This window comes from Melospiza melodia, chromosome 5 (genome assembly GCF_035770615.1).
Source record: "Melospiza melodia melodia isolate bMelMel2 chromosome 5, bMelMel2.pri, whole genome shotgun sequence".
Classification (NCBI taxonomy): Eukaryota; Metazoa; Chordata; class Aves; order Passeriformes; family Passerellidae; genus Melospiza; species Melospiza melodia.
This window is the reverse complement of record NC_086198.1, coordinates 91,298,870-91,312,455: the sequence shown is the minus strand read 5'-3', so window position 1 is coordinate 91,312,455 and position 13,586 is coordinate 91,298,870. Positions and strand designations below refer to the sequence as shown.

The window sequence follows — 13,586 nt, the reverse complement described above, 5'->3', positions numbered from 1 at the left end:
GTGGGGTGTGGGCTCTGGCATCCCTGGGCTGTGATCCTGGGATTCCAGCTGGGACCAGTTGCTGGTGGGTGAGCCGGATCTAATTGGGACTTTAGTGGGGAGACTGGTGGGGACTGGGGGTGCAGAGTGGGATTCCCTTGGGGTCCTCGGGGGCACCGCGGGTGCCTAGCTGGGGTTCCAGGGTGATCCTAGGGAAGGCTGGGGGTCCTTTGGGTATCCCCGGAGAGATCAACGGGCATAACAAACCAGACGTGAGGAGGTGGGCTGGGTGGCAGGGCAGCTCGGGAACACCGTGCGGTGTCGTTGTCGCCTCGGGGTCACTTTGTGCCGGCGGTGTCCCCGGGAGGGCTGAGCCTGCTCCTGGTCCTCCCGCCCGCCAGGGGGCGCTCGCAGAACGGGCCTGGCCGCAGCTGGCGCAGCGCTGCCGTCACCAGCGCGACTGCCCTGATGGCGGGCGAGCGGCGGCGGCGCGGCGGGGATGGACCCCGGGAACGGCCCCGGGAGCGGCTGCGGGACCGGGACCCGAAACTGCGGCAACAGCAAAAACCGCAGCGAGGCTCCGGGCGGGGCCGGACGGCGCTGGCGCTCACAGCGGCGGCGGCAGCGCTGGCGCTGTGTCTGGCGGCGGCGGCTGCCGGGTGGAAGCGGTGGAGCGAAGCCTCCCGCCTGGTCACCCCGCACCCCGCGCCCCCCGCCGTCCCCCCCGGTTCTACCGGGCCTCTCGCGTCGCCCACCTATTTCTGGGGCACCTACCGGCCTCACGTTTACTTCGGGATGAAGACGCGGAGCCCGCGCGCTGTGGTGACCGGTGAGGGGCGCGGGGGGCTCTGCCCCGGCCCGGGGCTCGCCCGGTCCCGCTCGCACCCCGAGGCCGCCCCTGACACCTCCCCGCCCCTCCAGGACTGATGTGGCTCCAACACGGCGGCAACCTGCGGCACACGAGCGAGCAGAACGACGGCGTGTTGCGATACGGGTGGCTGATGCACGACGGGGAGAATTTCGGAGTGCAGGAGATCCGCGATGAGGGGCTGCTGCTGAGAACCGAGTTCGTGAAGCAGCCGGGGGGAGACCACGGCGGCGACTGGAGCTGGCGGGTCACGGCAAAGATGGAGGTGAGGGGGTAAAAGTGGGAGAGGGGTTGTGCTGCCGGGGAGCTTTTGTCATCCTCCTCTTCCTCCTCCCCAGGGCAAGGGCCCGGCCCCTCTCCTGTCCCTCTTCTTCTACGTGGCCACAGACGGGCAGGGGACGCTGCGGCCGGTGCTGGAGAACGGGACACGGCTGGCGGCTGTGGCAGGGATGGCGGAGGAGCTCGGGGACTTCACCCTCACCTTCCTGCCGCCCACTGGGGAGGGCGGGGAAGGGCCCAAGTACGCCAGGTGAGTGTCTGGGCTGTGTCCCCTCCATCTGCTCCCATGTCCCCACCGTGTCCCCCATCCCTGACTCTCCTGTCCCCCCAGCTACAACTTCCTGGCCGCGGGGGTGCCGGGGCTGCACCGCCTCACCGACCTGGTCCGGCACAGCCTCCGCGAGAGCTCCGTGTTCTCCCCGCCGGGCCGGCCCCGCCGCCGCTTTTTCGGGGTGTCCAGCACCGGGGGGCTGCCCGGGGAGCCCCCGCGGGGGCAGCTGCTGCTGCACCAGGTGACGCTGGAGCCGCCGGCGGTGCTGGAGGTGACGCTGGAGTCGGGCAGCGCGGCGGGGGCGCGGCAGGGCCGGCTGGCGGGGCCGGCGCTGAGCGCGGCGCTGGCCCGGCACGCGGCCGCCTTCGAGCGACGCTTCGAGGACACTTTTGGGCTGGGGACACGCGGGGTGTCCCTCCCGCAGCGCCGCTTCGCCCAGGCCGCGCTCAGCGAGATGCTGGGCGGCATCGGCTTCTTCCACGGCCGCTCGCTGCTGCGCTCGGAGCACCGCGAGGAGCCGCTGCCCGGCATGGAGTCCGTGCTGTTCACGGCCGTGCCCTCGCGCTCCTGCTTCCCGCGGGGCTTCCTGTGGGACGAGGGCTTCCACCTGCTGCTGCTGGCCCGCTGGGACCCCGCGCTGGCCCGCGACATCCTGGCCCACTGGCTCGACCTGCTCAACGCCGACGGCTGGATCCCGCGGGAGCAGATCCTAGGGGAGGAGGCGCGCTCCCGCGTGCCCCCCGAGTTCGTGCTGCAGCACAGCGAGACGGCGAACCCCCCGACGCTGCTGCTGGCGCTGGAGCGGCTGCTGCCCGACGCGCCCCTGCCCTACCTGCGCCGCCTCTTCCCGCGCCTCCGCTCCTGGTTCGAGTGGCTCAACCGCACGCAGGCCGGCCCCGAGCCCTTCACCTTCCGCTGGCGCGGCCGCGACCCCGACCCCGAGCGCTTCCTGAACCCCAAGACTCTGTCGTCGGGGCTGGACGATTACCCCCGCGCCTCGCACCCGTCCGCCCAGGAGCGGCACCTGGACCTGCGCTGCTGGATGGCGCTGGGCGCCCGCGTGCTGGCGGCGCTGGCCGAGCGCCTGGGCGAGCCCCGCGCGCCCTATCGCGACATGGCCGCCGCCCTCAGCGACAACGCCCTGCTGGAGCGGCTGCACTGGGCACCCGAGCTGGGCGCCTTCGCCGACTTCGGCAACCACAGCTCGGCCGTGGCTCTGCGCTGGCACCGCCCGGCCCCGGTGCCCGGCCGGCCCCCGGCGGCCCCGCAGCTGCGGCGGGAGGTGCGGGAGGCGCCGCGGCTGCAATTCGTGGCGGCTTTGGGCTACGTCAGCCTGTTCCCGCTGCTGCTGCAGCTGCTGCGGGCGGACTCGCCGCGGCTGCCGGCGCTGCTGGGCTCCATGAGCAGCGAGCAGCAGCTGTGGACGCCGTTCGGGCTGCGCTCGCTGGCCCGCGACAGCCCCTTGTACCTGCGGCGCAACACCGAGCACGACCCCCCCTACTGGCGCGGCTCGGTCTGGGTCAACATTAACTTCCTGGCGCTGCGGGCGCTGCACGGGTACGCGCGGGCCGAGGGGCCGCACCGGGAGCGAGCGGCAAAGCTCTACCGGGAGCTGCGGCAAAACCTCGTGGCCAACGTGTTCCGGCAGTACGAGGCCACCGGGTTCCTGTGGGAGCACTACCGGGACAGCGATGGCACCGGGCAGGGGTGTCACCCCTTCGCCGGCTGGTCGGCGCTCGTGGTGCTGGCCATGGCTGAGGACTATTGATGTGGGGGGTTCCTGTGCCCCCTGCCTGCCTGGAGTGCTCAGGGCCAGGGGAGGTGTTGGGGGGCAGTGCCAGAGCCCCCCTGCCTCCCCTGCAATAAACCTCCATGACTGTGGCCTCTCGCCACCTGTGTCAGGGTGTCACAGTGTCACCTTTGCTGGCCCTCGTGCCGTGGGGGGATGTTCTGCCCCTTCCTGTGGAGTCAGGGGTCACCACTCAGCCCAGCGCACCCACCACAAATGTCAGTGGTACTTCACATCTCTTTAATGGTGAGAGAACGCGCCGGGACCTCCCACCCACCCCCGTGGGGCGATGGGGCCCCCCCGGGCAGCAGCACCGGGATCACAGGGGAGGCCCCAGGAGCAGTTTGGAGGGGAGGGGGCTCCAGCAGGACCCCACCACACTGCAAGGTGGGCGTCACTCGGGGCGAGGGCCCCCAGGGATGAGTCCAGACCCCACTCGGGGGTCCTGTGGGGAGGCTCAGACGGGCAGCACAGGTGAGCCGGGCCCCCCACCACCCCCTGCTCCCCCACAGCCCTCAGGCTCACCCTCCTCCTCCTCCACACCCCGGCCCACCTCGATGCCCGAATCCCCTGTGAGCCGCCGGTGCCGCCCGGGGCATCCCCCCAGCACAGCTCTGCCCGCGCCACCCTCACCCCCCTCGGTGTTGGAGCAGCGGTGTCCCTCGGCCTCACACAAATCCGGGGGCGCTTGTTTGGGGGGGCCCCCGCGGGCCGGCAGCTCCTCGGGCAGGGGCAGGTCCCAGCTGGCACCGGTGCCGGTGCTGCTGGAGCCGTAATCACGGCCGGTACTGCCACCCCCCGTGCCCGGGCACGGCTCCGGGTCAGTCTCGTCGGTGCCCGGCGCCGAGAGCGAGGAGCTGCTGGGGGAGGAGGCGCAGGAGCAGCCGCAGGAGCAGGAGCTGCAGCCCCCGGAGGAGCCCGGCGACAGCGAGGGGCTCCCGGGGCTGTAGGGCGGCGGCGGCGTCCCGGGGCGCTGCGCCACCTCCTCGTACGCCGGCAGCTTGAAGGAGGCCAGCAGCCCTGGGGACGGGAGAGGCGGGGTCAGGGGACACCGGGGGGACACCGGGAAACGGCCCCGAGGGGATGGAGATGGAGGGCACAGGGCTGTACATGGGGACCCAGGATAATGGCGGGTGGCACAGGGGGTCCTGACTCACTGAGATCCCCCGTGAAGATGTGGGGTATGAGGGGCTGGGGGTCCCGATCTACTGAGGTCTCCACCCGCCGTGGGTTTGGGGGGTTCAGGGTAAATCGAGCAGCCGGTCACTCACGGAGGTCCCCCGAGGAGGGCGGGTAGTGGCAGGCACCGTGGTAGGCGATGAGGTTGATCTCACGCTGCCGCTGCTGCTGCTGCAGGCGCAGCTTGGCCCGCCGGTGCCGGAAGGCGCAGCAGCAGCTCAGCAGGATCAGGATGGTCCAGAGCAGCCAGAACCCTGCGGGAACGGGGCGGCGGAGCCGGTTCACTCCGAACCCCCGTGCCCACCGAACCCCCGGACCCCCCGTTCCACACGGGGGATCCCCCAGAACCTCCCAGAGCCCTCAGTCCCGCCCAGCTCCTCCGGAGCCCCCAGCCCCGACACAGCCCCTGAGCTCCCCGGAGTCCCGGCTCCTCCCCGAGCCCTCAGCCCGCCCGGAGCCCCCGTTGTTCCCCTCGGTTCTCCCGGGATCCCCCCGCACTCACACCACAGCTCGTAGTAGTAGGTGCAGCAGCCGCTCTCCCCGCAGCAGTGCCCGGTCTCGCACACGTAGGGCCGGTTGTTCACCCCCGGGCAGAACTCCCGGGCCTGCGGGCACGGCCGCACCGTCACCGCAGCCCCGCGCGCGGCCCCCCCAGCCCCGGCCCGCCCGGTACCTGCGGGTGCTGCCGGCCCAGCAGCGCGGCCCAGGCCCCCTCGGCGCTCCCGGGCCGCTCCATGGCGCCGCCGCCTAAAGCCCGCCGCGGCCCCGCGCCCGCCCGGCCGCGGCCCCCGCCGCCCGCAGCAGCCGCCGCCGCCCCGTGGCCGCTGCCGCCGCCATCGCGGCCCCCGCGGCCGCCGCCGCCCGGGCCGGGGCCGTCGCCGCCGCCATCACGCCCGGCCCGAAATCCCGCCCCCGCGGCCACCGTCGGCCAATCAGCGGACGCTCCGCAGCCGGCAGCCAATCGGCGACTCCACCGCCGCCCGGCTGCAGCCAATCGCTCGCCGTCTGCCTGAGTCTCACACCCAACAACAGAGACAAAGAAGCCGAGCCCCGCCCCCTCCATGATTGGCGGCTATATGGACCAACCGGAGACAGAGCACCGCCCCCAGACTCTGACTGACAGCGGCGCTCGCCAATGGCGGCCCAGTCCTAAGCTCGGCGGAGGGCGCGGCCTCCCGGCCCGCCTCGAGGCGGGCATTCGGCACAGCGCAACCAATTGGCGAGCAAACCGCCCTTCGTCAGTCTGATTGGCAAAGCGTCCGACCAATCAGCGTCGCCGCTCTCCGCCGGGCAGGGCCACAACCAAGGGGCGCTGCCGGAGAGCGCCTCGCCTACTCGGGACGGACCATAACGCACCGCGGGGGGGAAGGAGTTGGGCTATTCCATAGCTGGGGGAGGACGGGTCTGTACCACAGCGCTCCCGGGGGGTGTAAGACTGTACCACAGCGCTCCCGGGGGGTGTAAGACTGAACCACAGCGCTCCTGGGGGTGTCGGACTGTACCACAGCATTCCCGGGGGGTCGGGCTGCTTCCCCATCCCAGCAGACCCACACACGACTCCTTCAACAACAGCTTTTAATCAGCTCCGCCACCTCAGGACCACCCTCTGTCCTTGCCGGGGTCCCCAACCCTCCGTGTCCACGGTGGAGAGCCCGAAGCCCTCTGGAGCTCCACATCCCAGCTTCCACCTCCGTTTGGAGGAGCTCCAGGTGTCCATGAGGAACTGCAGCTCTCCGGGTGGCCTGGCCAGAGCCTCTGTATCCATGATGGACATTCTGAATCTCCTTGTTCTGGCCCCACGTGGAAGGTCTGGAGCTCCCCACAGCGCAGACCCACAGGTTCCTCTTCCAGCCCTCTGTGTCCGTGTGGACAATGCAGGAACTCCATATGGCCGGGTGCTCTGGCCCTTGTATCCACGGCAAAGCTTCCACAGCCGCGGAGAAGATCCACAGGCCCCCAGAGAGGATCCATAGACCCCCAAAGAGGTTCTGTACTCCCCGCAGAGGGTCTGTAGAGCCCACAGATGCTTCATAGCCCTCCAGGGAGCGTCCATAGTCCCCTGGTGAGGGTCTGTAGCCCCCCCAGAGTGGATGCATAGCCCCTGGTGAGGGTTGGTAACCCCACAGAGGATCTACAGCCCCCTCAGAGAGGATCCATAGCCCTCACAGAGTGTCTGTAGCCCCTTGGTGAGGTCCTGTAGCCCCCTCAGAGGTCCCGTAGCCCACCACAGATGGCCTGTGGCCCCTGCAGAGGGCCCAGAGCTCTCCTCAGAGTGTCCGTAGCCCCCCACAGAGGTTCCATAGCCCGCCACAGAGGATCTGTAGCTCCCTGGTGAGGGTCTGGACCCCCCACAGAGGATCCATAGCCCTTCAGAGAGGATCCACAGCCCCCTCAGAGGATCCACAGCCCCTGGATGAGGTCCTGTAGCCCGTAGTGAGGGTCTGTAGCCCCCCAGGGAGGATCTGTAGCCCCTACAGAGGTCCCCTATCCCCCTGGTGAGGGTCTGTAGGCCCTGGTGAGGACCCATAGCTCCCCTCAGAGGATCTGTAGCCCACCAGAGAAGGCCTGTGGCTCGTCTCAGAGGTTCCACACCCCCCAAGAGGATCTGTAGCCCCCTGGAGAGTGTCCGTAGCCCCCTAGTAAGAGTCTGTAGCTGTCCTTAGAGGGTCCATAGCCCCCCAGAGAAGACCCATAGCTCCCCTCAGAGTGTCTGTAGGCCCCCTCAGAGGATCCATAACCCCCTGGAGAGTGTCTGTAGCCCCTGGTGAGGACCCGTAGCTCCCCAGCGAGGAGAAGGCCTGTGGCTCGTCTCAGAGGTTCCACAGCCCCCAAGAGGATCTGTAGCCCCCGGACAGTGTCCGTAGCCCCCTAGTAAGAGTCTGTAGCTGTCCTTAGAGGATCCATTGGCCCCCAGAGAAGACCTATAGCTCCCCTCAGAGGATCCATAACCCCTTGGAGAGTGTCTGTAGCCCCTGGTGAGGACCCAGAGCTCCCCAGCGAGGACCCATAGCTCCCCTCAGAGGATCTGTAGCCCACCAGAGAAGGCCTGTGGCTCATCTCAGAGGTTCCACAGCCCCCAAGAGGATCTGTAGCCCCCTGGAGAGTGTCTGTAGCCCCCGAGTAAGAGCTCACCTCAGAGGGCACATAGCCCCCCAGAGAAGACTCATAGCTCCCCTCAGAGTGTCTGTAGGCCCCCTCAGAGGATCCATAACCCCCTGGAGAGTGTCTGCAGCCCCTGGTGAGGACCCAGAGCTCCCCAGCGAGGATCCATAGCCCCCTGGAGAGTGTCTGTAGCCCCTGGTGAGGGTCTGGAGCGCCCCTCAGAGGATCCACAACCCCCTGGAGAGTGTCTGCAGCACCTGGTGAGGACCCATAGCTCCCCAGCGAGGATCCATAGCCCCCTGCAGAGGATCTGTAGCCCCCACAGAGGGCTCGTAGCCCCTTGGTGAGGTCCTGTACCCCCCCCAGAGAGGTCCCGTAGCCCCTGGAGAGTTCCCGTAGCCCCTCCCCGCTCTCAGCCCGCACTCTGCAGCAGCTGCAGGTTGCGCCGGTAGCAGCCCAGGCTGCAGAGGGGCCGCCCGGTTTGGGCGCAGCTGTAGCGCTTGGCGTTGCCGCAGCCGGGCACGGCGCAGGGCTGGGCGGGCGGCGCGGGCGGCGCGGCGGCGGCCGCGGGCGCCGGGAAGCCGGCGGGGAAGGAGACGGTGACGCCGTCGGCGGCGCTGCGGTAATGAACCACGGGGCACGGGGCGGGGCGGGCGCGGCGCTCGCGCAGGGCCCGCACCTTGGCCTTGTGCGTGCGCGTCAGGCGCTCGATGGTCTGGTTCTTGCTCTCCTCGGCCTTGCGGGCCGCCTGCAGCCGCCGGCGCCGCGCCCGCTCCTCGCGCTTCTCCCGCATCTCCTCCGTCACCTCCTTGGCCTTGGCGCCCATGGGCAGCTGCAGCAGGGGCTGGCTCTGCTGCTTGTGCAGCAACGCGCGCTGTGGGGTGAGGAGGGGGTGAGGAGGGGGTGAGGAGGGGGGTCTGGGAGGTAGCCCCAGCTCCAGCTCTGCCCCACAGCGGTTCTGGGCTTCCTGCAGCCCTTCCAGATCCCCTCAGTCGTGGCCCGTTGGGTTATGAGGCTCCCCAGACCCCCCTCAGCTCAGTTCCCCTCTGGGTCTGAAGCTCCCTGAGCCCCCCCAGTCCCACCATCCCTGCCCTGCAGCCCTTCCACACCCCTCAGTCATACACCAGAGGCTATGAGGCCCCCCCCAGTCCCCTTCCTCCTGGGTCTGGAGCTCCCTGAGCACCCCCAGCCCCTCTCCAGGCCTCCCCAGTCATGCCTCAGGGGTTATAAGGCTCCTCAGTCCCCCCTCAGCCCAGCTCCCCTCTGAGTCTGAAGCTCCCTGAGCACCCCCAGCCCCGCCCTCCATCTCTTCCACATCCCCTCAGTCGCTCCCCAAGGGTTCCAGCTCAGTCCCAGTGCAGTTCTGGGCTTCCTGCAGCACTCTCAGCCTCCCCCAGCCCTCTCCTGCAGACCTTCCAGGCCCCCTCAGTCATGCCTCAGGAGTTATGAGGTTCCCCTGTGCCCTGTCAGCCCAGCTTTGTCCTGGGTCTGGAGCTACCTGAGCACCACCAGTCCACCCAGCCCTGTCTTGCAGCCCTTCCACATCCCCTCAAGGGTTCCAGCTCAGCCCCAGAGCAGTTCTGGGCTTCCTGCAGCACCCCCAGCCACCCCAGCCCTGCCCTGCAGCCCTTCCAGATCCTTCCAGTCATGCCCCAGGGGTTAGGAGGCTCCCCAATCCCTCCTCAGCCCAGCTTCTTCCTGGGTCTGGAGCTCCCTGAGCACCCTCAGTCCCCCAGTCCTGCCCTCCAGTCCCCCCCAATCATGCCCCAGGGGTTTTGAGGCTCCTCAGTCCCCCCCATCAGCCCAGTTCCCCTCAGGGTCTGGAGTTCCCTGAGCACCCCCAGCCCCTCCCCAGCCCTACCCTGCATCCCTTCCACATCCCCTCAGTCATGCCACAGAGGTTATGAGGGTCCCCAGTCCCCCTCAGCCCAGTTCCCTTTGGGGTCTGGAGCTCCCTGAGCACCCCCAGGCCCTACCAAGATCCCCCCAGTCCTGCCCCAAGGGTTATGAGGGTCCCCAGTCCCCCTCAGCCCAGCTCCCCTTGGGGTCTGGAGCTCCCTGAGCACCCCCAGCCCCACCCTGCATCCCTTCCAGGACCCCCAGTCATGCCCCAGGGGTTATGAGGGTCCCCAGTCCCCCTCAGCCAAGCTCCCCTCAGATCTGGAGCTGCCTGAGCCCCCCCCAGCCCCTCTCCAGCCCCCCCAGACCTGCCGGGCCGTCAGGAGGGACTCGTCCACCTCCCTCTTGATGTCCCCGTTGTCATCCAGCTCCCCCCTCTCCAGGGCCGCCAGCCAGCGCCGCTCCTCCTCCTCCTCTTCCTCCTCCTCTTCCTCTTCCTCCTCCTCGCCCTCCTCACGGGCAGGGAAGCAGCTCTCGGGGTCCAGCTCGGGCAGCGGGGAGGGGGCCAGGTTGCTGTCTTCATCTGAGGGGAACAGCCACAAAGTGGGGGTCACAGTGCCCTGGGGGGGTCCAGAGCATCCCCTGCCCACCCAGCCCTCACTGTGAGCCCCCCAGAGCTCCCCCTGCCCACCCAGCCCTCACTGTGAGCCCCCAGATCCCACCCAGCCCTCACTGTGAGCCCCCCCAGAACCCACTGCGAGCACCCACAGCCCACCCAGCCCTCACTCTGAGCCCCCCATTTTCCCCCCTCCCGACCCAGCCCTCACTGTGAGCCCCCAGAGTCCACCCAGCCTCACTGCGAGCCCCCCCAGAACACCCCCTGCCCACCCAGCCCTCACTCAGAGCCCCCCATTTTCACCCAGAGCTCCCCCATTTCCCCTCACCCCTCACTCTGAGCCCCCCATTTCCCCCCACGCCCACCCAGCCTTCACTCTGAGCCCCCCATCTCCCCCGAGGGCTCCCCCTGCTCACCCAGCCCTCACCCTGAGCCCCCCCAGACCATCCCCAGCCCACCCAGACCTCACTCCAAGCCCCCCAGAGCTCCCCCTGCCCACCCAGCCCTCACTCCGAGCCCCCAGAGCCCATCCAGCTGTCACCCTGAGCCCCCCATTTCCCTCCCTGCCCACCCAGACCTCACTCTGACCCCCCTATTTCCCCTCAGCCCTCACTCTGAGCCCCCCCATTTTCCCCTCAGCCCTCACTCTGAGCCCCCCAGCCCACCCACTCTTCACTCTGAGCCCTCCATTTCCCCCCCACGTCCCCCCTGCCCTCACTGCGACCCCCCCCATGTGCCCCCGGTGCTCACCCAGCCATGCCCGGTACTGCTCGATGGGCACGCTGGGCTCCTCCTCATCCCCCGCCAGCAGCGGGGACGGCGAGTGCGTCCCTTCGGGGACCACCGTGAACGTGGGGACACTGCGGGGGAGCAGAGAGGAGTTTGGGGGGGACACACGGGACAGGCCCGGCCCTTCCTCCCCTCATCCTCCTCCTCCTCCTCGCCCATTTTGGTGCCCAGGCTGTGCCCCCTGCTCCCCCCTCACCTCTTGGTGCCCAGGATTTGCCCTCCCAGCTTAATCCGGAGCCGCAGCCGTGGCTGCCGAGGCGGTTCGGGCCCCGGGGCCGGCCCGGCCTCGTGGTGGTGCCGTTTCTTGTGCTTTTTCTTGTGCTTCTTGTGCTTCTTCTTGTGGCCGCCATGGCCGCCCGCCTCGGCCTCCTGCCCTGTGAGGAGGAACGCGGGCTCAGCGAGGGCTCCTCGCGGGCTCTGCCGCACCGGGGAGCGATCCCGCAACACCCCCGGGCCCTGCCCGGCCCCGCGGCCTCTCACCGTGCCCGCCGGCCTCCATCGCTCCCTGCCGCCAGGCCCTGCGCATCCGCCCGCGGGGGACCCAATTCGGGACGGACCCACTTCCGGTCAAAACTCACTTCCGCCCGGCTTGGCTGCCGCTCGTTATGAGGGGCTGGTGACGCTGCCGCCGCCATCTTTGAAATGGGCACGTTGTGTGCTGTCCGGGGGGAAACCGGTGCCAGGGGTGCTTTTGGGCCGGCCGCGGCAGGTGTGTGAGCTCAGGTGAGGTCAGGGCAGGGTGAGGAGATTTGGCTTCATCAATCCATAGAAATACCCCCAAAAACCACCCAAAACCTCTCAAATACCCACACAAATATCCCAAATACCCACGTAAACCCCTCAGATACTCACCCAAATATCCACACAAAACTCTAAAATACCTACCCAAATACCCACACAAACCCCTCAGATACTCGCCTAAATATCTCAAATATCTACACAAACCCACCAAATACTCACCTAAATATCTCAAATATCCACAAAAAACTCTCAAATACCCACCCAAATATCCACATAAACCCCTCAGATACTCATCCAAATATCTCATATAATCACGTAAAACCCTCAAAGTCTCACCCAAATATCCATATAAACCCCTCAAATACTCACACAAATATTCACAAAAATCTCTCATCTGAGAGTGGATCCCATCCATCCACACAAAATCCCAAAAAATCCCTCCCCGGGATGCCAGGATGGTGCGGAGGAGTTTTGATTTCATCAATCCACACAAATATCCCAAATATCCACACAAAACTCTCAAATACCCACACAAATATCCACATAAACCCCTCAAATGCTCACCCAACACCACAAATATCCACAAAAAACTCTTAAATACCCCCAAATATCTAAGATATCCACACAAACCCCTCAAATACCCACCCAAATATCTCAAATATCCACAAAAACCCTCAAATACTCGCCCAAATATCCACACAAACCCCTCAGATACCTATCCAAATATCTCAAATATCCACACAAATTCCTTAAATTCTCACCCAAATATCCACATAAACCCCTCAAATACCCACCCAAATAGCCCAAATACCCACCAAAAACTCTTCAATACCCCCAAATATCTCAAATATTCTCACAAACTCCTCAAATTCTCACCCAAATATCCACTCAAACCCCTCAGATACCCACCCAAAAATCTCAAATATCCACACAAACCCCTCAAATACCCCCCAAAATCTCATATAATCACATAAACCCCTCAAGTTCTCGCCCAAATATCCCAAATATCCACATAAACCCCTCAAATATCCACCCAAATGTCTCAAATATCCACAAAAAAACCTCTTAAATACCCCCAAATATCTCAAATATTCGCACAAACTCCTCAAATTCTCACCCAAATATCCACATAAACCCCTCAAATACCCACCCAAATATCCCAAATATCCACAAAAAACTCCTAAACGCCCCCAAATATCTCAAATATTCGCACAAACTCCTCAAATTCTCGCCCAAATATCCCAAATATCCCCACAAAACTCTCAAATACCCACCCAAATATCCCAAATATCCACACGAACTCCTCAAATACCCACCCAAATACCCCAAATATCCACAAAAAAAACCTCCTAAACACCCCCAAATATCTCAAATATTCACACAAACCCCTCAGATATTCACCCCAAAATCCCAAATATCCGCAAAAATCTCTCAAATACCCCCCAAAACCTCAAATATTGACATAAACCCCTCAGATACCCACCCAAATATCCCAAATATCCACAATATTTTCTGTGGGATTTTGAGATTCCCTGTGGGATTTTGGAATTCCCTGCAGGATTTTGGGGAGTTTTGGCGGGATTTTGGGATTCTGTGAGGGATTTGGGGATTCCCTGCAGGATTTTGGGATTCTCTGAGGGATTTGGGGATTCCCTGCTGGATTTTGGGATTCTCTGAGGGATTTGGGGATTCCCTGCAGGATTTTGAGATTCCCTGTGGGATTTTGGAATTCCCTGCAGGATTTGGGGAGTTTTGGCGGGATTTTGGGATTCTCTGAGGGATTTGGGGATTCCCTGCAGGATTTTGGGATTCTCTGAGGGATTTGGGGATTCCCTGCTGGATTTTGGGGTTCCCTGTGGGATTTGGGGATTTTCTCTGAGGGATTTTGGGATTCGCTGTGGGTATTTGGGATTTCCTGAGGGATTTTGGGGTTCCCTGCAGGATTTTGGGGTTCCCTGCAGGATTTTGGGAGTTTTGGCGGGATTTTGGGATTCTCTGAGGGATTAGGGGATTCTCTGCTGGATTTTGGCGTTCCCTGCAGGATTTTGGGGTTCCCTGCTGGATTTTGGGGTTCCCTTCAGGATTTTGGGATTCTCTGAGGGATTTTGGGGTTCCCTGCGGGATTTTGGTGTTT

General features: G+C 65.1%; 3 protein-coding genes across 3 annotated transcripts; 1 reads left to right on the top strand and 2 right to left on the bottom strand.

Annotated features, from left to right (window-relative positions):
* Positions 1-447: 447 nt before the first annotated feature.
* Positions 448-3,191, top strand: MOGS (mannosyl-oligosaccharide glucosidase). Its single transcript, XM_063158062.1, has 4 exons — positions 448-808; positions 901-1,112; positions 1,186-1,376; positions 1,458-3,191. Exons 1-4 carry the CDS (start codon positions 448-450, stop codon positions 3,163-3,165), a joined length of 2,472 nt encoding a protein of 823 aa, XP_063014132.1. The 3' UTR covers positions 3,166-3,191.
* A 214-nt stretch (positions 3,192-3,405) lies between these two features.
* Positions 3,406-5,123, bottom strand: WBP1 (WW domain binding protein 1). Its single transcript, XM_063157840.1, has 4 exons — positions 5,039-5,123; positions 4,868-4,970; positions 4,458-4,619; positions 3,406-4,206 (listed from the first exon to the last, which is right to left on the bottom strand). Exons 1-4 carry the CDS (start codon positions 5,099-5,101, stop codon positions 3,644-3,646), a joined length of 891 nt encoding a protein of 296 aa, XP_063013910.1. The 5' UTR covers positions 5,102-5,123; the 3' UTR covers positions 3,406-3,643.
* Positions 5,124-7,161: 2,038 nt separating this feature from the next.
* INO80B (INO80 complex subunit B) lies at positions 7,162-11,361 on the bottom strand. The gene is given in 6 exon segments (XM_063157839.1): positions 7,162-8,341; positions 9,675-9,889; positions 10,673-10,782; positions 10,908-11,085; positions 11,192-11,276; positions 11,278-11,361. Coding segments are annotated over 6 exon segments (1,119 nt in total). The 5' UTR covers positions 11,347-11,361; the 3' UTR covers positions 7,162-7,879.
* Between the last annotated feature and the right edge of the window lie 2,225 nt (positions 11,362-13,586).